Source organism: Remersonia thermophila, chromosome 2, assembly GCF_042764415.1.
Source record: "Remersonia thermophila strain ATCC 22073 chromosome 2, whole genome shotgun sequence".
In the NCBI taxonomy this organism is placed as follows: domain Eukaryota; kingdom Fungi; phylum Ascomycota; class Sordariomycetes; order Sordariales; family Chaetomiaceae; genus Remersonia; species Remersonia thermophila.
The window spans coordinates 4,261,593-4,282,199 of NC_092218.1; the positions used below are offsets into that span (position 1 = coordinate 4,261,593).

General features: G+C 61.3%; 5 protein-coding genes across 5 annotated transcripts; 4 read left to right on the top strand and 1 right to left on the bottom strand.

Annotated features, from left to right (window-relative positions):
- Nucleotides 1–42: 42 nt before the first annotated feature.
- On the bottom strand, nt 43–1,488 carry VTJ83DRAFT_2627 (uncharacterized protein; the record flags this gene model as incomplete). Its single annotated transcript, XM_071008918.1, has 4 exons — nt 43–659; nt 816–1,048; nt 1,121–1,148; nt 1,434–1,488. The coding sequence occupies 4 exons, from the start codon at nt 1,486–1,488 to the stop codon at nt 43–45; spliced, it is 933 nt and encodes a 310-aa protein (XP_070869167.1).
- A 1,648-nt stretch (nt 1,489–3,136) lies between these two features.
- VTJ83DRAFT_2628 (uncharacterized protein) lies at nt 3,137–4,588 on the top strand (the record flags this gene model as incomplete). The annotated part of the gene is made up of 1 exon (XM_071008919.1): nt 3,137–4,588. One exon carries the CDS (start codon nt 3,137–3,139, stop codon nt 4,586–4,588), a length of 1,452 nt encoding a protein of 483 aa, XP_070869168.1.
- A 2,035-nt stretch (nt 4,589–6,623) lies between these two features.
- VTJ83DRAFT_2629 (uncharacterized protein) lies at nt 6,624–9,780 on the top strand (the record flags this gene model as incomplete). Its single annotated transcript, XM_071008920.1, has 6 exons — nt 6,624–8,044; nt 8,197–8,495; nt 8,565–8,858; nt 8,928–9,038; nt 9,155–9,286; nt 9,644–9,780. The coding sequence occupies 6 exons, from the start codon at nt 6,624–6,626 to the stop codon at nt 9,778–9,780; spliced, it is 2,394 nt and encodes a 797-aa protein (XP_070869169.1).
- Nucleotides 9,781–13,277: 3,497 nt separating this feature from the next.
- VTJ83DRAFT_2630 (uncharacterized protein) lies at nt 13,278–15,562 on the top strand (the record flags this gene model as incomplete). Its single annotated transcript, XM_071008922.1, has 7 exons — nt 13,278–13,570; nt 13,704–13,764; nt 13,839–13,890; nt 13,989–14,500; nt 14,646–15,009; nt 15,082–15,401; nt 15,491–15,562. The coding sequence occupies 7 exons, from the start codon at nt 13,278–13,280 to the stop codon at nt 15,560–15,562; spliced, it is 1,674 nt and encodes a 557-aa protein (XP_070869170.1).
- A 1,490-nt stretch (nt 15,563–17,052) lies between these two features.
- VTJ83DRAFT_2631 (uncharacterized protein) lies at nt 17,053–20,434 on the top strand (the record flags this gene model as incomplete). Its single annotated transcript, XM_071008923.1, has 4 exons — nt 17,053–17,132; nt 17,231–17,417; nt 17,507–20,310; nt 20,395–20,434. 4 exons carry the CDS (start codon nt 17,053–17,055, stop codon nt 20,432–20,434), a joined length of 3,111 nt encoding a protein of 1,036 aa, XP_070869171.1.
- Between the last annotated feature and the right edge of the window lie 173 nt (nt 20,435–20,607).

Here is a 20,607-nt window from a genome sequence, read left to right on the forward strand (position 1 = left end):
TGCAGGCCCCCATCTACACAGTACGTAGCAAGGTTGCCATCCTCATGCCTGGTAGGTATTCACCTCGAGCTGTTGGACGCCGCCAAGGGGAATCCCGCACCAACACCTCGCCATCGGCGCAGCGCGCCCAGCGCCAACTACAGCGGCGTTTGTTTCTCCTACGTTCTGACAACTAGAAGACACCGAGAAAGGGACTTGGGTGCCATGGATCCACGGAAAGGGGAGTTGGCCTGCGGATATCAGGTCAACGGGACGAACCCAACAAGAGCCGCTCACGGCCCCTGATGGAGGTGGGCGTTTCCGCGTTGCCCGCAATCCGTTTCCACCGCAGTCGAGCGGTGTTTGTTGAACCGTGTGCACACCATTACCTACCGAACGGAGCCGACCCCATCTCGCCCCCAGACGGCGGCCTCGCAGCGGGCTCGCCCTACTTCTACCTCGAGCTCCTCGCGACCTGGGTGTACGTCTTCTGCGGTCTTCTGCGGGGCCGCGCACGCCAACCCAGCCATCTTTGCGCTCGAGTATTCTCTGGTGCCAGACGCAACGTATCCCACGCAGGTGTACGAAGCCCAGATGGGGGCACGAGCGGCTGGCTGGTGGTTGTTGCTGGCGGTTCGGCGGGCGCGATGCGCGTGCTTTGCCTGCTGCTTCGCTTGGGTCTGGGGTTACCAGTGGTAAAGCGGAAGGCGGGGGCCGTGGCGATGAGGAACAAGAGGACGAGGCCATCGTCGATCGGGATGCGACGGGTCAGGCGCCAGCGCCTCGGCTCCCCCAGCCGGCGCTCTCGGTGATCATGCCGCCCTGGAGAGGCCGACGCTCGTCTCGGAGCGGTTCAGAAACACGGCGGCGGATTCCCTCGACGCGGAGCAGCTTTTGCCGGTACGGGGTGCAGTTCGCGGACAACAGGGCGTCCGTGACGGACCCGCTGGCGTCGCCGGGGTGTTGCATGGACGCGTCGTGGTGGAAGCAGGCGAGTCCGTCCAAGGGCGTGTTCGTGACGTACGGCACGGAGGAGGTGCTCGTCGACGTGCCGAAGAAGGCGGGCGCTCTGGCGGGCGTCGAGGCCGTGGCGGGGGGGATTCACGTGTGGCCCGTCGCGGCCATGTTCCTGGCGCAGTACAAGAGGGAGCGCAGCGCGGGGTTGGTGTCTGTGACGGGGCGGGTTAGATTGAGAGCACGTCCTGTGGCATGGCAGCAGCCGGCTTGAGCAGAGCATGGCGTGGAAAGAAGGGGGCGCTCTCAGATTAGATCAAGTATTTTTTTTTTTTTCAGCCGTCACGGACAGTTTGCCGGCCAGAGGTGACCCCAGAGGGCTGAGCTCGGTTTCTCCTCGGCGGGTTGTTCGCGTCTCTGGCATGATATGTGGTCATCACGGCGCAAAGGGGGTCTGTGCTTGAAAGGAAAAAAGGAACAATACCTTTAGAGTGAGGTACCTTGCAGAGGAAAATTCGGTGGCCGGCTCATGGCAGTCCGACCCGAATGGAACATGCTCTACCGCCGTAGGCAGAGAGGGTTGGTTCAGGTTGGCAGAAGAAAGAAGAGCGGGTGGGTGGGTTGCTGACGGCAATGACGCTGCCATACTTTACAGGGATGAAGGGAAGAGGTGGAGCTCGGTGGGCTGGAAGTAACCTACACAGTACCCACCGACCCGCCATAGGCCCTTCCCCTAGGCCCTCCCCGTAGGCCCCCCATCCATACACAGTACACAGTACACCGGAATTACTAGAACGTACTGCGTAGTGTTCACCTTTTCCCCTTGCTAAAACTGGATCCGGCAATTTCGGCGAGCCGGCCTCTCTGCGCCTTGCCCCATTTGGCAATTCCCTGCCTGTTTTCCATGTGAAATGAAGAAGAAGAAAAAAAAAAGAGCACGGGTTCAAGTCCCGAGGCCTATCAAGCCTTAGGTATTAAGAGACACCATGTGTCCCGTCCTCTGGACTGCAAGGACATCATGACGAACGAGACTCGGGTGCAGAGACAAAGACGAAAAGGCCTCGCGTCCAGTCTGTTGGTTTCTTCTGCCTTGGCGTTTCTGCATCCCAGAGAATCTGGGAGGCGGTGGATGCACGTTGCATGGCTTTGCATCTTGGATGCTGTGTGTTTGAGCTTCATGCCATCCAATGCCATGCCGGGGTGACACGCCCCGTGGACGCCATCGCCCGCTCTCCTGAGTCAGGACAGGCGGTTTGGTTGCCTCGGGGGTGGACAGCCTGCCCTGAGGGACGTACTGTATAAGTACCTTATTCCCGCTTAGGTACGGTACCAGGTACCTAGGTACCTTCGGTCAAGCTTGCCTTTCGTGTCAACCGGGTCAACCAAGACCCAGAAAACCCGGCAGAAGCACGGGAGATTGAATCAGAATTCTCTGGGGAGGTGTGTCGGTGTGCTGATGATTCGGTTGTCTGTAAGCAGATTCCTGGCTGGGCACTGACCCTGAACGTTGGGATCTGCGTTCCACCTGGTCCACCGTCCATGTCCCGTTGGGGCATTGGATTCTGTAAGTTGGCCATGAAAAGCAGAAGCACCCGTGGACGCATACCTGTACTTACCAGTACAGAGCCCCCAACGGCGTTTCCTTTTTTCCAGGTTTGTTGGAGGCAGGTAGCGGCTTTGCTTCTGCCTGCCTGCTGCTTCCAGTCTTTGGTAGGCGGCCGGCTCAGGGGGGGTGGGGGGTCCACACAGAACAACCTACCCCGCCATGTTTTGCCCCTCCCCACCCGAGGAGAGCTTTCTTCGCGCCTTTGGCCCAGCCACGGCTCGAGCGAGCGTGAGAGCTGCAACCTTAAAAGCGCCTGAGGAGTCGCGCCTCGTCACCGGTTCGGCTGCTGGAACTCCAACCCTTGTGCCGTTTCGGTTCACTTTGCCATCCCCATCGCGACCGTCCACCTGAGTCCTCGTGCGCCCCACCAACAAAAACAACAACAACAACAAAAAAAAAAAATCCATCAGCGGCCTATCCGTTCAACAAGACAACATCACCACCACGTTGAAGACGAGAGAGCGACCTATCGCGCGTTATCGTCCGGAACGGGGCGCGTGCATTGTCGCGGCAACGATCCTTGCGATTTCTTGTCTGTAATTTTATGTTCCCTTGTCGAGACGTCGCGTCGGTTGATTAAAGAAGCACAACCTGACCATGTCGGGGGAGTCGGGGGATGGCACTTATGCGCCAAAGAGCCCGGACCTGTCGTCCTTTTACATGCCAGGCCCCACTGCGGATCCTGCACCACTGCAGCACGACCGCCATCAGCCCAGCCAGCAGCACCAGCAGCACCAGCAACAGCAGCAGCGGCAGCAGTTGTTTTCCTCCAAGCCGCCGTCCCCGCCGAGCTTCGTGCAGCATCAACAACTACAACTGCAACAACAACAACAACAGCAGCAGCAGCAGCAGCAGCAGCAGCAGAACAACCGGCTTTCTCCGACACTGTCGTCGCCAGAGGCCTATTATCAACCACCGTACCACCGCCATTCAACCGGCCAGCACTATTCGTTCTCGCCGTCCTTGCAATTTCAACAACCCGGCGGCGGGAACCTGGCCCTCGCCCAACCACCACCACCACCACCGCCGCCGCCGCCGCCGCCAGGGTTTGGTACCACCAGCGTAGCATACCCACCCGCTGCCCGCCACGATTACTATCCTCCACGTGCCGTGAGCTATCCCACAACAGGTTACTCGCCGCCCAACTCGGGATACCCAACACCGCAGAGCCCGCAACAACAACAACAACAGCCACAACAGCAACAACAACAACAACAACAACAACAACAACAACAACAACAACAACCCCTGCAGCAGCACTACCATCCACCCTACCCACCCGTCTACCGCGGCAGCGTGTCCTATCCCCTCGAGCAGCCTTCCCCCTTTTCAGCTCGACCCCCGGTGCACTACGGACCCCCCCTCCCCGTCTCTCAACTCGACCCACCGCCGCATTTCCTCCCTTTCGAAAACAACAACAACAACAACAACAACATGCCCCCGCGAAGAGCCGCGGCGGTGGCGGCCGCGTCCGCCGTCGCGTCCCAAGCCGCCTCGGACGCCGCCACAGACAGCGGCCACAACTCGGTGACCGGCGGAGCGGGCAGCACCACCAGCAGCAGCGCCGGCCCCTTGTCCTCCTCGGCCGGCCTCGGGGCCGGAGCCATCGAGCCCTCGCCCGTCAAGACCAAGTTCCCGACGGCGCGCATCAAGCGCATCATGCAGGCCGACGAGGAGGTGGGCAAGGTGGCCCAGCAGACCCCCATCGCCGTCGGCAAGGCGCTGGAGCTGTTCATGGTGGCGCTGGTGACGCGCAGCGCCGAGGTGGCGAGGCAGCGCAACTCGAAGCGGGTCTCGGCGCAGATGCTCAAGCAGGTGGTCGAGTCGGACGACCAGTGGGACTTTTTGCGCGACATTGTGGCCAAGGTGGAGGGCGAGGAGAAGGGCGGCAAGGGCTCGGGGAGCCAGGGCCAGCGGGCCGCCAAGGCCAACGCCGCCGCCTCCTCGGCCGCCGAGCATAGCGGTGACTCGGACGAGGAGATGGGCGGGGCCGAGGGCGGCGCGCCCAAGAGGAAGGGAAGGGGCGGGGGGAGGAAGAAGAAGGTTTAGAGGAGGCTTGCCTCCCTGGTCGAGAGAGGAGGGAAAGGTTGGAGGAAGCTGGGGGGGTTGAGACGATGGAGCTTTGACTGAGGAGGAGGGAGAGGAGAGAGAGCGAGTGTGTGTGTGTGTGTGTGTGTGTGTGTGTGTGTGTGTGTGCGGGGGAACAAGGCAAAGCACCGCACGGACGAAAACTGTTTACGACACGGGATCGGAGGGGAGGCGTTGGGACAATGCATTTCTGGCGTGGTCATACTGAGCCCTGGTTGTTTTATTTTTTCCTGTCTGGTGTTTGATCCCTTAGCAACCTACCTACGTTGGGCATTGCAAGCATGTATGGCGGCTGCCATGGCCATGGATTAGGTTGGGCGGGAGCCAAGAGCCGATGTCTATGTGTGTGTGTGTGTGTGTGTGTGTGTGTATGTGTGTGTGTTTGGGTGCTGCCGGTGTTGTTGTTTTTATGGCAATGATTGATTTCAGCACGCTAACTACATCCCAAGGGCAAAGTCCTCTATGCAGGCATGAAGCGAGCCAGCTCGAGCCAGAAGGTTTGGCTCTGCCGGGCTGCCAGGCCAGGTGGAACATGGAACGACACGGTGCCTACCTACCAAGGTACCTGGAAGCCATCCACCTTCCAGGTTCTTGTATGTATGAATGAATGAATGAATGAATGAATGTAGGAATGCATGTATGTATGTACCTAACGGGGTCTCGTATGTGTTTGTCTATGAGTATTAGGTTAGTTGGTGCAACCTAATGAGAGAAAGAAACCCCTCCGCTGTACTGTGTACATAGCCTTCGCTGACCTACCAGGTGGTATGCTCCTAACCAAGTACACAGTACACTGACGTACGTAAGACAATCCTGGGGGTCAGCCGTGATGTAATCGGGCGGTGTGTGGATCTGATGGCCGCGCCGATAGGTAGGTCGGGTTCCCCGTCAGGTTCCCCGTCAGGTTCCAGGTTTCTTTGACAAGGCCACCCGCCGAGGTACCAGGTAGGTACCGATAAGAACCCGGGAAGCGGAGGGCCCCGACGATGGGCCAGCTTGTCACTGGCCAGTCCTTTTGCGCTTCCATTATCGCCGTCTCCACGAATCCCCGGGCATGGATCCCCGTCCCGGAATCCACACTTGACCTGCATCTCGTGCATCTTATTGTCGAGCTCCTCCACCCGTTCTTTGGATCCCCCGACCCCGACGCCTCCGCCGGGAAAGCGAACGAGGGATCCCATGATGGCGAGGGCCTGCGCCGAAACCACTTTGCCGTTGGGCTGACGGCCAGAGCGGGCGCCGCCGAGGCGGTATCTGTAGCGCAGCACCGAGCGGTTTACCCTTGCTCGCCGTCGCGATGCTTCAAAGGCTCACGTGGAGCGCCAGCGACCAGCGACCAGCGACCAGCAACCAGCAACTAGGGGCCTTGAATGCATACATGCTATACTAAGAGAACATGTGCATGCCGGCTTGAAACAGCTTGTCTGGGACTTGTCAACATGAGAGTGGGTGTATGTACATGGCAACAAGGCGAGCCCGCCGAGAAGAAGGGGGGGGGCTGCGTGCGCCTGTACTGTGTACTGTGTAGGTTTCGTCCATTGCGACGTTAGCGTCCAGCAGCCTCGAATCGACGTTTAGGCGTACTTCTGCCGTGAGCGATTCCCTCCTGTGGTCCAGCCCAGACATTTCCCGCCCGCTTGACTCGGCTTCCCGCCGCCTGGTGCTGCCCTCCCCCATCCCGTCGCTTTCCCACCCCTGTTCCCTCCTCGACATTGTCCCTCGTGCCACACACTAGATAGCGTGTGCTCTCATCTCCCAGCGTTCGGTTCGGTCTCTTGTCCGCACACCCCTCCTGCCGCACAGCGACGACCACCCCGCCGCGCATCCGTGTTATGCCGCGAAGACACGGCGAGGCACACATGCGAGAAGTCATCCGTCCTTCAGCCCGAGCCGTCGGTGTCGCGATCCCCGTCATGGCTGAATCCAGCTGATAGTGTTTTTGCGCGGCGATCCGTCCCGTCGTCCACCTCCACCCACCCACCCACCCACCACCATCATGCCAACAGCAGCACAGGGCCGCTCCTCGTCGGCTCCCATCCTACCGCCCCCCCTCGACAGCGATGCCGCCGTGCCCTTTTCGGACCTGTTCCGACAGCATAGCGCAGGCCCCGCCGCCGCCGCCGCCCGCCTCGCCGAGCGAGGCATCTTCGTCGCGCCCGATGGCCGCCGCTACCGCTTCGAGCCCATCGCGGACGACGACATCGACGACAACGACAACGGCAACGACAACGACGATGACGACCCTGCCGGCCCGGGCCCAACCCCGGGCCTCGGTCGCGCCGCCACCATAAACGTTGTCCCCGGATACGTACCGGGCACCCACATCTCTGAGCTTCCTGCCGACGTCCCATTGCCGCGATCCTACACGTTTTCCACCGCCTCCACCCTCTCGCCTTCCTCCGCCTCCTCGCCCGCACCCCTCTTCTACGGATCGAATTGGGGGCGGGGTCCTTCGACCACCGCCAGCTCACCCCTTCCGCCGTCCTACTCCTCTCCCGAAATCCCCTATGCGCAGCCGCAAACCGCCGCGGCCGGAACCCCCTCGCCGCAGCCCGGCGGCCGGTCCGTTTCGACGCCGTCCGAGGCGGCCACCATCGAGGCGGCCACCATGATGGCGAACCTCCACCTCGGCCGCTTCGGTGCGGCGCCGCTGTACGGAGAATCCGACGGGGGCGTGCAGGCCGCCGAGGTCCTGACGGACCCCGACCTGGCCCCGAGGGCGCCCCCGAGCCCCGCGAGCCCGCGCGGCGCAACCGCCTCGCCCGGGACGCCGCACGCCGCCCATCAGCCATCCCCGTCCCGTCCCCCGTCACAACCACCCACCTACACCGCCCCAGGCTGGGGCCCGGACGACTACCCCAACCCCGGCGCGCCGCTCACCTCGGCGTCGTGGGGCAACATCAACTACGCTAGCTACACGGAACAAACCAACCATCTCCTCCAGCTCTCCCGGCAAAAGGCCGTCGCGCCGACGGGCCTGCCCTCGCTCATGGAGGGCTCGACGCCGCTGACCCCGCCCCACCGCGGCTCCGACCCGGCGGCGTCCGCGCCGCTTCTGCCGTCGACCCCGGGGGCGACGGCGCTGCCGGCGAAGCCCGGGCCGATCGAGGACAAGGAGGTCTGGGACGCCGGCCAGACCATCATCACCATGTCCCCCGGGTCGTTCCAGCACCGCTACCACCAGGAGGCCACGCCGCACGGGCTCCTGGGCCGCCAGCCCAGCCAGGCGACCGTCGCGTCGACCCCCTCCACCGCCTCCATCGCCACCGTCACGAGCCCGCGGCAGGCGGATTTCGACACCCAGACCCCCATCGTGGTCTACCAGCCGCCCCACACGGCGCCGTCCATGATGAGCGAGACGACGACGGCCACGGGGAGGGATAACGTCTTGCCCGGGGAGGATTTGCTGTTTGAAGGGTACGTGTTTTCTTTTTGCCTTGGCTTTCGTCGTCGTCGTCGTCGTCGTCGTCGTCGTCGTTGTCATCATCATCTGCCTGCCTAGGCATTCCACACAGGCGTCCAAGCAAAGGGAGCCGTTCTGACCTTTTTTTATTTTTCCTCGTCAATAGGCCCGTCGAATCCTCGCCCAACCCCACCCACCACGTCTTCCGCGACGGCGTGCTCAAGGTGTTCCGCAACACCCTGACCAACGACGTGCGCTTCCACTGCCGCGTGGACCGCGAGTCCGAGACGTACTGGATGAAGGCCGACAACGCCCAGCTCGTGCCCGCCTACGCCTACAACCCGCTCCTCACCAACATCGTCTACATCCGCGACAAAGAGGCCGACAAGGGCACGGCTCCCGGGTACGGAGGGTCCCGCGGAAGCTGCGGGCCCAGCGGGATCTATCGGTTTGGGACTCGCAAGGGTACGTTGATTCGGTTCCTCTTGCTTTTGTATTCTCTGTTCAAGGCTGACGCGTAGGCGCAACCCAAAGAGCTCTTTGACTTCCAAGCCAAGCTCACGGGCGAAAAGGTCGTCCTCGACATCACCAGCGTGCGCACGGTGAAGCTGTGCAAGGCCAGCACCTGGGTCAACTACCAGTTCTCGAGCGCCCGCCTGCAGATCTGGCACGAGGTCGAGGTGCGCAGCAAGGGCGGCACGTCCGACGTGGCCTCGTTCGTCACGGCGGGGACGGCCTTGTCCGGGCCGCTGAGGGAGCGGCTCGTCGCCAATTCGTCCAGGTTGCTCTTGTACCTGGGGAGGAGCGGCGAGTATATCACGCTCTTTAGTATGCGTTTTTCTTGGTGTCGTCTTCCGTGCTCTGTCCCCGGCTAACGAACCGCTTTTTTTCTTTCAGTCACGGACGACCTCGAGGTCAAAACCGACGGGCCTACGCTGGTCAAGCTCAAACCACGCAAGGGGCCGACGCCCTTCTCGCGAAAAGTCTCGCGGTGGCAGTGGGTCAAAGGTATTTTTCTTTTTTTTTTGGGGGGGGTTTCCCTCTTCCGACATGCGCACCTACGCACCCACGCGCATACGCGCATACGCGCACGGGAAGGATGTGAGCTGACGGGGTTGGCGCAGCGAAACACGTAAAACCGGCCCAGGGCATGGAGTCGGCCGCCTTTGACATCCACGGCAAGGTGGTGGAGGTGGACGTCGGGTCCGAGTACGAATCGTACAAGACGTTTGAGATTGAGTTTGAGAACCCACCGAGTACGTGTGCTATCTCTCTCTCTTGCTTTTCTGATGTTCTTTCTCTTTCTCTTTTTCTCTCTCTCTCTCTCTTTCTCCCCTCTTCTTCTTTTTCCCGTCTCTTCTTTTTTTTTTCCCCTTGTTCTTTTCTTGTTGCTATCCGGCCACCCGGAGGGCCAAGCAATGAGACGGGAGGAGGGTGAGTGTGCGTGTGAAGGGGGTGGGGGGGCAGAGAACATTTTCCTCTCCCCTCCCCCGGTTTGTGTGTGTGTGTGTGTGTGTGTGTGTGTGTGTATCTGTGTGTCTGTTTGTCTGTCTGTCGTTTTGGTGGTGAATTAATTTTTGCTGACCCCTCTTTCCTGCCCAACCGTTCTCCAGGCCAAGACAACTTTTTGCGCAAGTGGGACGAAGTCATGCGCGAACGCCGGCTGCAACGTATGCGGCTCCGGGATATCCAGGATGACATGGAAGCCGCCGTGTTTACGGGGCGTCAGGCGAGGGGCGTTTTTATGTGACGCTTTGGGTGTTTGCGGCGGTCTCCAGCATATCGACACAGGAAAGGTACCTGGGCATCTCTATCTCTCCCTCCCTCCCTCCCTCCCACTCTCTCGCTTGGCATGCTATAATTCTTCCTCTCGCTTCTTACGACTGTTTGAACAGGCTCTGGGTTTTTGGAAGTTCAGGATGAAACCGGTTCGGGACTGGGTCAATCTTTATTATTACGTTTAGTTTTGGGAAGGCCAAGCTACGGGGAGTTTTTTTTTTTTTTTTCTTTTTTCTTACACCAGGATACATGGAATCACATGCCCGGCAAATACCCTTCAATGGCTTGTTTGTCTTTGTTGGTATGGGTGTTGTCGTGGTGTGGTGCTGTGCGTGTGGATGTCGTGCTCTCTAGGCCCATATGTGTCTATCTCGTTATATTGCTTGCCCAATGTCCGATGGTAGATGGGGGCATCTGGTGGATGTATGTACGATGACTTCCCCCGTCACGTCGGGTGACCCCGTCAAGGGCCGTTGAATGGTGTGCTATGGAAAGGAACGACTTTGACAGGTCGTGTCGTGCGTGCATGCGCCGGGCGTACATGCGCCGGCGACGTGAAGCCAAGCGGGACAATCCCATACTATGCAGGATGGCCTGTCGACTCGGGGTCGATTCTCGAGAGGAGGGCAGAGACAGCAGCCAGCCTGCCGTGATCTTTCCTTGGGACAGGGATACGGTCAAGACCGCCATGGGCGAGCAGGAACAACAGAGACAAAGCATTGCATGTCTGGGATCTGGAGCCCCGCTGCAGGCTGTTGTGGTGGCTATGTCTCTGGTGGGCGTCCTTCAGTATATCCCGCAGAGGGTTCGAACATAGTAGTACTACAGTACTATACTAGTACCTACCGACCAAAAGGCACAGGTATGCGCAGTTGCTTTGCAGGGCGGCAATCAGCCACCACCAGAGGCCCCGAGACCCAAAGTCAGGCGAGGAACTGGGTGGGATGTACTGTGTACTACTACACAGTATGTGGACAAAAACAACGCTGGAATCGCCGACTTTTTTTTTTCATGCATCCTGCCAGCCATACAGTTCACGCCTCAGCTGAACCAAGACGGTGCTGATACGGTCTCGGTCTGTCTGTGGGTTTTCCCCATGCTTTTGTTTGACGGACCTGAGGGACAGACCCAAGGAGAGAGATCCTTGGTCTGCCAGCCTACAGTACGTACACAGTAACTACGCCGTAATATACGGATGGAAGCCTTTCGAGACGGGATCAAATTTTTTTCCCCTTCTCAGCGGATGGATCAGGCCCCTCGGGTCCGTCATGTGCGTGAAAGGGGGGGGGAATTGGCCGAGGGTTGTTTTTGTTGGTAGGTAGCTGGTGTGTTTTTTTTGGCGTTGTGCATGAACATTGATCAACCGGTCGTTTTGAGGGAGATTTGACGGGGCCAGGGTTAAGCGTGGGGAAAAAGCGTGGGAGGGTCTTGGCAGTCTCGAGGGAGGGTTCGATCGATGCTCCCAGAAAAAGGGAAACTTTGGCAGGACCGGGCAGCCACGAGGACAGCGGGGAACCGGTCCACGCCTCGCTCGGCTTCTGGCCATTCCGCTTTTTCAACGGTTTGCGCCGTTTGTTTCGCCGAAGCTCCCCAAGGCTGATCCCTGGGATCCCTTCCCCTCTGCTCTATAGTATAGTATGTCCATACTACACTACAGTACACTTACTACGCAGCACGCGATCGTTTGCTCTTCGGCAGAACCGCCCCCCTCAACTCAATTTCTCATCAAGCTAGAGGTGCCTATCATGGGATTCTTTATCAAAAACCAAGGAGATTACCGACAAAACCCGACAGCATATCGCAACGGTTGAGAGATAAGCCCGTTTTGTTGTTTTTTTTTTTTTTTCTTTTGACACGACAGTGCACGTCTGTGACATGGACCCCTCGACGCACACGCAGCAATTGAGACATCAGATGCGACGCCTCGGTCGGCTTGATGACCCGACCCACCCTCTCCCCCCAACCTCGCATCCTGCCACCGGACCAACACACGGATGGATCCATGATCTGGGGAATCCTTCCGGACATTTGGCGGTGGCCTGTTGCCCTCGTCTCCTCCCTCCCCCAGGCCACGTTTGTCCATCACCGTCCATCACGCCCATCAAAGATGTGACCTCACCTGATTGACCTGACGGACGGACTGGGGGGGCGGAAGAGAGCCGGTCCCACGCTCAACGCAACCTCTCTCCCCTTTCGCCTGTCTCGCTTGCCCGGGCTTGGCTCGGGTTGTCAGTGGGAAAATGAGCGAAAAGGCGGGCGTGGCAACGGGTGCAGGCCCCCCCCCCCTTCCCGTCCCGTTCATTCCCGCATTTCGCACGGCTAGCCTCGCATCGCATGCACCCTCTTGCATGCAGGATGGCAGAAAATGGGTTCAGACGGACAGGGATGCGACGAAGAGGGGGGAGAGCTGCACGTGTGAATCAAGCGCGGGCCTGAGCGGACAAGGAGAAGGAAGGATCAGAAAACGGGGATTTTGGCGAGCCAGATGCTACGCTAAAAACGTCTTAGCTTTCCGGCGCCTCGTTCTCGGGCTGGACCTGGCCTGGCGGGCGCCCCGGGCTGTGCTGCTGGACCCCTGGCCTACCACCGATGCTGTCCTGACTGCGAGACCCGGCGTGGTTGGCTGGGAAGTTGGCCCTGCTTTGCAGCTGGTCCGCCCGCAGCTCTTGGCTGCAACGACGGGCATCCCATTTCCTGATCTTTCTGGGATGGAGGATTCCTGTGGTTGTTCTGTCTCTCGCTCGCTCGCTCTCTGCCTTCCGCCGTTGCCGTGCTCGATTGGCGCTCGTGACCGTGACAAGAGGAGCATGCGGCTCTGCATGGATGGGTGAAGCGCCCCCCCCCGGCTTAGCTTCAACGCTTCACGTTTACACACACACACACACACACACACACACACACAGCTTTCAGGTGGTTGTGTTGTTTTTTGGCTGCTGCTTTCGAGGTCTCGCGTGGCGGGCTTATCGAACCACGAGGCTTCCCTCCACGCTGAGCGCAGCTGCTCGCCTGCCCCGCCGCCGGAGTAACCTTCTGCTTCTGCTCGGTGCGCCGCTCTCGCGTTGCGTCCGCCTTATCGACAAACTTGCCCTTCCCGCTGATCGACACGACACGGGTCCCTCATCTCTCAAACCGCGGCCAGCCTAGAGAGTCCTGCGCTCGAGGGTCCTGTTCTGCGCCTCGCATCTCCCCGGCAATGCCCGGGAGGTGACCGGCGGCGCCGCATCGAGTGTCAAGGTTGAATTGGTTGCGGGCTCCAGGGGATTTGAGAGAGAGAGACCTTGCTGGCTGGTCGGACAAAGGCAACATCGGACCGGAGGCGGGGGGGGCGTTGGGACGCAATCGACGGGCCTCGCGGACGGCCTCCAAGGTCCCCCAACGAACGTAGGACAACGAGACGCAGAAACACGACGCGTAGCACGACGACGATACCACGACGCGACCAACCCGGGGTGCTGAGGTGCGGTGGACATGCAGGAACCAGAGATTTTCGAACAACCCGTAGCCGACAGGACTCCCGCCGAAGACACCCTCTACAACACCGGGCACCTGGCCACGCCTGTCGATGACGATGTCTCGGACGAATACCACGACTTTGTCTTCCCCGAGGACCGGAAGCTGGGGACATGGTCGACGGCGTTTCTCATCATCAACCGGGTGGTCGGCTCGGGCATTTACTCGACCCCGTCGGGCATCATCCATTCCATCAACAGCGTTGGCATCACGCTGATCTTTTGGGTCATTGGCGGCGTCATGACCTTTTGGTACGTCCTCCTCTGTCTGTCGCGAACGCATCCATGATCTCCTAGGGGCTGACCGGCTGACCGTCGTAGCGGGTATGGATGGCACTTGACGAACCCAACCTCGCCGTGTCTTTCTGCTAAACCCGGCTCCTAGTCTCTTCGTCTACCTCGAGTACGGCACGGCGCTTCCGCGGTCAGGCGGCGAGAAGGTCTATGTAAGCCGCCCCAGGCGTGTCCCTCGGCTGCCGGCCAACGAAGGAGGCTAACCTGCTCTCTCCCCTGATGTTAGTTGGAACGTGTGTACCGGAAGCCAAGGTATTTGGCCACATGCATCTTTGCTGGTGCGTATAGCGTTCCCCCCTTTGGATGCAACAACAACAAGAACAACAACAACAAACCCCTTCCCCTTTCGCTTCCCCATCTGACACCCCCTGGCCAGTGCAATTCGTTCTCTTTGCCATTTCGACGGGCAATAGCATCAGCTTCAGCAGCTACCTGCTACGCGCCGCGACGGGGGATGCCCAGGATGGCAGCTGGCTCAACCGAGGCATCGCCATGGCGGCCATCACCGTGGTCTGCCTGATCCACTCGCTCGCCCCGCGCTGGGGCATCTGGCTGAGCAACTGCCTCGGCGCCTTCAAGCTGGTGCTGCTCAGCCTGCTCGTGTGCACGGGCTTCGCGGCGCTGTCGGGCCGCATGGAGGTGCCCGACCCCGAGAACTTTTCGAGCTTCCACGGGCCGGGCTGGGAGTGGACGGCCAGCGCCGACACGGCGGGCGCCGCCGGCGGGTACGCCCTGGCCCTGCTGCAGGTGCTGTACTCGTACAGCGGGTGGGAGAACGCCAACTACGTCCTCACCGAGGTGCGGAACCCGCCCAAGACGCTGAGGAGGGCGGCGCCCATTGCCATCTCGGCCGTCACGATCCTTTACGTCCTGGCCAACATTTCTTACGTACGTGCTCTCCCCCTCCCTCCCGATTCGGGAGCCATCTTTTTTGTTTTCTCTCTCTCTCTCTCTCTCTCTCTCTCTCTCTCTCTCTCTCTCTCTCTCTCCTACGAGCGTTTCTTGGTAACGAGCCTTTTTGTGATTGTACCAGTTTGCCGCCATGACCAAAGCCGAGATCGCCGACTCCAAGGTGATCGTCGCCGCCCGCTTCTTTGAGAACGTCTGGGGCAAGAGCGCCTTTGTGACGCGCGTGTTCCCGCTCTTCATCGCCCTGTCGGCGCTGGGCAACGTGTTTGCCCAGTCGTTTGCCATGCCGCGCGTCAAGCAGGAGCTGGCCAAGGAGGGCATCCTCCCCTACTCGCGCTTCTGGGCCAGCGACTGGCCGTTCAACGCCCCCTCGGGCGCCATCCTGCTGCACTGGATCTTTACGTCGGTGTTGATCCTTGGGTCGCAGACGTCGGATGTGTACCAATTCGTGACCAACGTGTTTATTTACAGCGGGAATTGGATCAAGGGTGAGTGTTTTTTTTTCATGGACTCTTTTTGTTTCATCTCTATGGCGACTGACGCTCGCTCGCCAACGTTAGTTTTCCTCGCCGTGGGCCTCGTCTACCTGAACTTTGCCCCCTCGGAGCGGTGGGCCGAGCAGCGGACCACGTTCCGCAGCTCGCCGCTGCTGACCATCTTCTGGATCATCTCGCTGCTGTTTGTGCTGGCGGCGCCCTTCATCGACAACGGATTTCTCAAGACGGTGCCCTTTTACGTGGTGCCGACGCTGGGCACCAGCTTGCTGGGCATCGGCACGGCCTACTGGCTGGTGTGGGCCAAGGTGTTGCCGGCGCTTGGGTACCACATTCAGCACGAGATTGTGCAGATGCCAGATGGGAGCGAGAGGGTCAAATACAAGGTGAGTGTCCCGGGGGGAGGGGACAGGACCGTGGAGCGGGGTAAGGGGGGGAACCTTGGGGAACCTTTTGCTGACGGGTGATGTTACAGAGGGTACGACCAAAGAAACGAAACAAGCGGCCGGGGCAGTGGGATCGACCACGGAAGCCGTCGGTTTGGTGATAATGAAGCTCATGATGGGAGGGATTTTGGTTGTGTTTTTTTTCTTCTTCGTACATGTACACATGAATATGCATCCACAATGTAATTCTTGGGAGCTGAAGCCGAAGCTGAAGCGAGACGCGATGCTGATGCCGTCATTCCGTATTTCTTGTTCCGTTCTGTGTCCATGGCCACGTCATGAGAGTGAGCGGCGCCCTTGGCTTGGGGCCCCTGAAGGACCGAGGGGGGGGGATCTTTGGGGCCAGAACCATTGGATGGTCTCGGGAGAGCAAATTATTGGAAGGCCAGCTGAAGGAGCGTATAGTTCAATGCATCATTGTTCTGTAACTCGGGCAGGTAGGTAGGTACCTCGGGGCCACAAACATACCGTACCTGGAGAAGAATGAAGAAAAAAGAAAGAAACAAGGGCCTTCTACATAATCCTATATGAATGCTATTGTATATATCTAGGCCAGGCCAGGCCAGCCACCCCCCTTAACCCAAGCTCCCGTGTCATCCATCAGGACATCGGGACCTGAGCGTTCTTTTGAATTGTATCCGCCCGGGCGACATGTGAGCGGAACGTCAAGGTACGGTAGATACCCACCCGATGTATGTACTACTAGTATAGGTACCTTATGTACTGTATAGGCCAAGTACCTATGTAGGTACCTGACCAAAGATCGTAAGTGGTAACTAGTTAACGTTAGGTCGGCAACGGCCAACAACGCCGAGGTGGGGTTCATGAACCCCTGGGCGTGCGGTCTCTTGGCGGGGATGGGCCTTGAAGGGGGGGCCCGGCGCGCGGCGAGAGGGAGGGGCTCGGTTCCTGGTCCCCATTGGCTCTGGGGCCCCGCTGACCCACTGAAAGCGTGCCTGTTGCGATTCGCTGTGGCTCAAGCTGTCCTCAACGTCCAGCGCTGGCGACGCTGAGACACGACCACCACCACCACCAGCTTTTCACGGCATCAACCGCCTTTCCCATCCACGACCTCCCCCCTCTCACTAGGTCTCTCGGCTTTCGACGACAACGACAAGGCTCCCTGCAGACCGCCCGCGGCTCCATTGCTGGCGCAACCTGTGTCTACTGTGTAGACCGAGGCCCACAGAGGGCCGACCAGAGACGACGAAGCCAACACACACACACACACACACACACACACACACACACACGGACGGACAGACGGACGGACAAGGCCCGCAACCCACGACGACCGACCGACCGACCGACTGACGGCAGTCAGCCATGCAACTGCACATGACCGTTCCTGGAACCCCCATCGACCTCGACGACTCCAAGACCAACCACCAATGAGCCAGGCGAGGAGGACATGAGCACCTCCCCCACCGATATCCTCACCGTCAACACCATCGTCACCACCACCACCACTACCACCGCCACCACCACCACCGCCGCCACCACCATCGCCGCCGCCATAGACCATCATCGCCGCCGCCATAGACCATCCTCCCCGCCTCCCCCCCCGACCCCCTGATCCCCGCCGCAGCCAATGTCTTGGGACCTGCTCAAGCGGTTCCTCGAGAGCGATGTCTTCAACCAGAACCCCTTCCTCTCCGTCTCGTACCTTACGTGCGTGGTCCTCCCCTGCCTGCCCTCCGCCGGCCGTGAACCCCGCCGCCAAGCTGACCCTCCCCCCTCCCCTTCCCCCCCTCGATGCGTCTCTGCAGCCGCTATGCCGACCACGTAGGCATTCACTATGTTCTCTGCAACAAGCTTCGCCAGTTTCCCTACGAGGATATCGAGTTCTTCCTCCCGCAGCTATGCCACCTCGTCATCAGCGTCGATAACGAGTCCATGGCCCTCGAGGAGTTCCTCCTGGATCTGTGCGAGGAATCCGTCACCGCCGCCCTGCTGGTACGTTGCTCCGAGACGGCCCCCCCCCCCCCCCCCCGCGGCGGACGCCGGCCTCCCTTGGCTAATGCTGTCGTCTCCCTCTCCCGCAGACCTTCTGGCTGTTCCAAACCTACCTGCACGACCTGTCGTCGAACCCGCAGACCGAGGCCTTTCGGACCTGCCGCCGCGTCTACAACAAGGTGCAGCACATTGTCTTTGGCGTGTCCGAGACGGCCCGCCACGAAAAGATCACCGACAACATCCTGCCCGTGTCCGTCCTCGGCAGCTTCGTCCTCGCGAGCGTTGCCTGCCCCCGGCTGCCGCAATGGGTCGGGCCCCTGGCCGTCGCCCAGGCTCGCAAGCCCCGCCCCATCGAAGCCATCTCGGAGCCCACCGTCCCGGCCGCCAGCAGGAACATACCCGCCCGCGCCCACACCGTCACGGCGGGGAGCACGCGGTCAAAGCGTGCCAAGGATGGAGGCGTGGTGCGGGCGGCGAGCACGGGTGCCGGGGTCGGGGCCGGGGTCGGAGCGGGAGCCGGGGCCGGCGATGGCTCCGGCGCAGGGGCTCAGGAGGACAGGGCCCCGGCCAGCCCGCGCAGGCCCAAGGGCAAATCGCCAGGAGGAAAGACGCGCCGGTCGCCGTCAAGATCGATCCCGTCCGAGCTCGACCCGGGCGGCGGCGAGGAAAGCGGCGACCTGCACGGCCGGCTCGACAACTTGTCGCTGGAGGCGCGTCTTAGCTCGGCATCGCTTCCCCTGCCCGACTCCCGGCCTCGCATCGTGACGAGACCCCCCACGCCCCTGTCCGCCGGCCTGCGCCCGTCGGAGGAGCCCGCGCCCGCGACGCCGCGCAGGCACGCGCATCACGTCAAGACGCTGCTGAACCAGGCCGAAATGACCAACGTGCAGAAAGCACGCCTGCTCCGGCAAAACTACTTTCGCTGCCAGACCGCCTTCCTGTCGGCCCTCGAGAGCATCTCGAACCGCCTCGTCATGGTGCCCAAGCCGGCCCGGCTGAGCGCCCTGCGGGCCGAGCTGGCTCTCATCGCCCGCGATCTCCCGGCCGAGGTCGACATACCCGTCATCTGCCCGCCCGACCTGGTCGACGGCTCGCCGTCCAAGAGCCGCCACCACAGGATCGTCCGCCTCAACCCGGCCGAGGCCACCGTCCTCAACAGCGCCGAGAAGGTCCCGTACCTGCTCATGGTGGAGATCCTGCGCGACGACTTCACCTTCGACCCCGAGACCCAGGACAACCAGCGCCTGCTCGCGACGCTGCTGGCCGAGCAGGGCACGCGCAAGCGCATCTTTGACCTCTCCGAAGCGTCGAGCATGCCGTCCGCCTCGCGCTCCGCCGAGCCGCAGGTCGTCGACAGCGTCTTCGAGCCGGCCTCGGGCGACCTCGGAAACTCGCCCATGCTCAAGGCCGCCGAACAAGACCCTCTCTTTGACGCCCCGCCCGCGCGGCCGGCCCCGTCGATCCGCCTCCCCAGCCCCTCCGCGCCGGCCGACAAGACGGCGACGCCCCCGCGCGGCTCCAGCGCCTCGTCCGACTCAATCAGCCCCGGCTCGTCGCTCACCAGGCGCCGGCAGACGCTGCAAAACCCGCGCAACAACTCGGTCGACCAGCCCGACTTCTCCGCCCTCGCCATCCACATGCGCACCGCCTCGCAGATGCTGGCCCAGCTGGACGCCACCAGCGGGAAGCGGCCTCGCCACGAGGTCGCCGCCATCCGGGCACGCATCATCGCCAGCATGCAGAGCCTCGAGGAGCAGAGCTTTGACCTGGACGACGGCCAGGGCCCGACCTTTGAAACCATCATGGCCCGCGCCCAGGCGGCGGCGGCGGCGGCGGCGGCGGTCGTGGTGGCGGGCGACGGCAGCGCCGGCGGGGCCGAGGCGAGCGCCGACGACGCGGCGGCCGCGGCCGCGCCCGTGGACCAGCCCAGCATCAACGCCAACGCCGGCATCGACCGCATGGAGAACGACTTCAAGACGGGCGGGCTCCAGCGCAAGGGCGACCGCGACGACCCCAGCGCCGCCGTGTTCGGCGAGGCGTGGGAGACCAAGAAGGAGCGGATCCGCAAGTCGTCGCCGTACGGCTGGATGAAGAACTGGGACCTGGTCAGCGTCATCGTCAAGACGGGCTCCGACCTGCGGCAGGAGGCGTTCGCCTGCCAGCTCATCCGCGTGTGCCACAAGATCTGGGTCGACGCGGGCGTGCCCGTCTGGGTGAAGCTCATGCGCATCCTCGTCACGGGCGAGTCGTCGGGCCTCATCGAGACCATCGCCAACGGCGTCTCGCTGCACTCCATCAAGCGGAGCCTGACGCTGGCGTCCATCGAGGCCGGCCAGAACCCGCGCCGCCGCATCGCCACCCTCAAGGACCACTTCGTCAAGGCCTTTGGCCCGCCCGAGAGCGACGCCTACCGCGCCGGCGTCGACGCCTTCAAGCGCTCCCTCGCCGCCTACAGCGTCATCTCGTACGTCCTGCAGCTCAAGGACCGCCACAACGGCAACGTCCTCATCGACAACGAGGGCCACATCATCCACATCGACTTTGGCTTCATGCTCTCCAACTCGCCCGGCTCCGTCGGGTTCGAGGCCGCCCCCTTCAAGCTCACCTACGAGTACGTCGACGTCCTCGGCGGCGTCGGCTCCCCCGACTTTGACGACTACAAGCGCCTCTGCAAGCAGGCCTTCCAAGCGCTGCGCCGGAGCGCCGACAACATCATCGACCTCGTCGCCATGATGGGGCGCGAGAGCAAGATGCCCTGCTTCGGCGCCGGCGTCCAGCAGGTCACGGCCGCCCTCCGCGGCAGGTTCCAGCTGCAGCTGAGCGCCGACGAGGCGGAGCAGTTTGTCGAGACGGATCTGATCGGGAAGAGCTTGGGGAGTTACTATACGAGGCTGTAAGTCTTTTTTTTTTTTTTCTCTTCTTGGTTTCCGGTATCCAGGGTGGGTTGCTGACAAGAAGGGGGGGGTGTGTAAAACAGCTACGACACGTTCCAGTACCGGACGCAGGGTATCTACTAGCGAGAAACGCGCAGCATCCGGCGGCGGCAGCGGTGGCCAGCGCCGGCCAGGACGTTGCCCGTCTGAGGCTCCTACGGCCAAAAAGAATCACCGTCCATCTATCCATCTCTATCTTGGCTACGCCCGGGTTATTCTGTGTCTCTGCCAATCGCAGAGAGGGGGGGGGGGAAGCA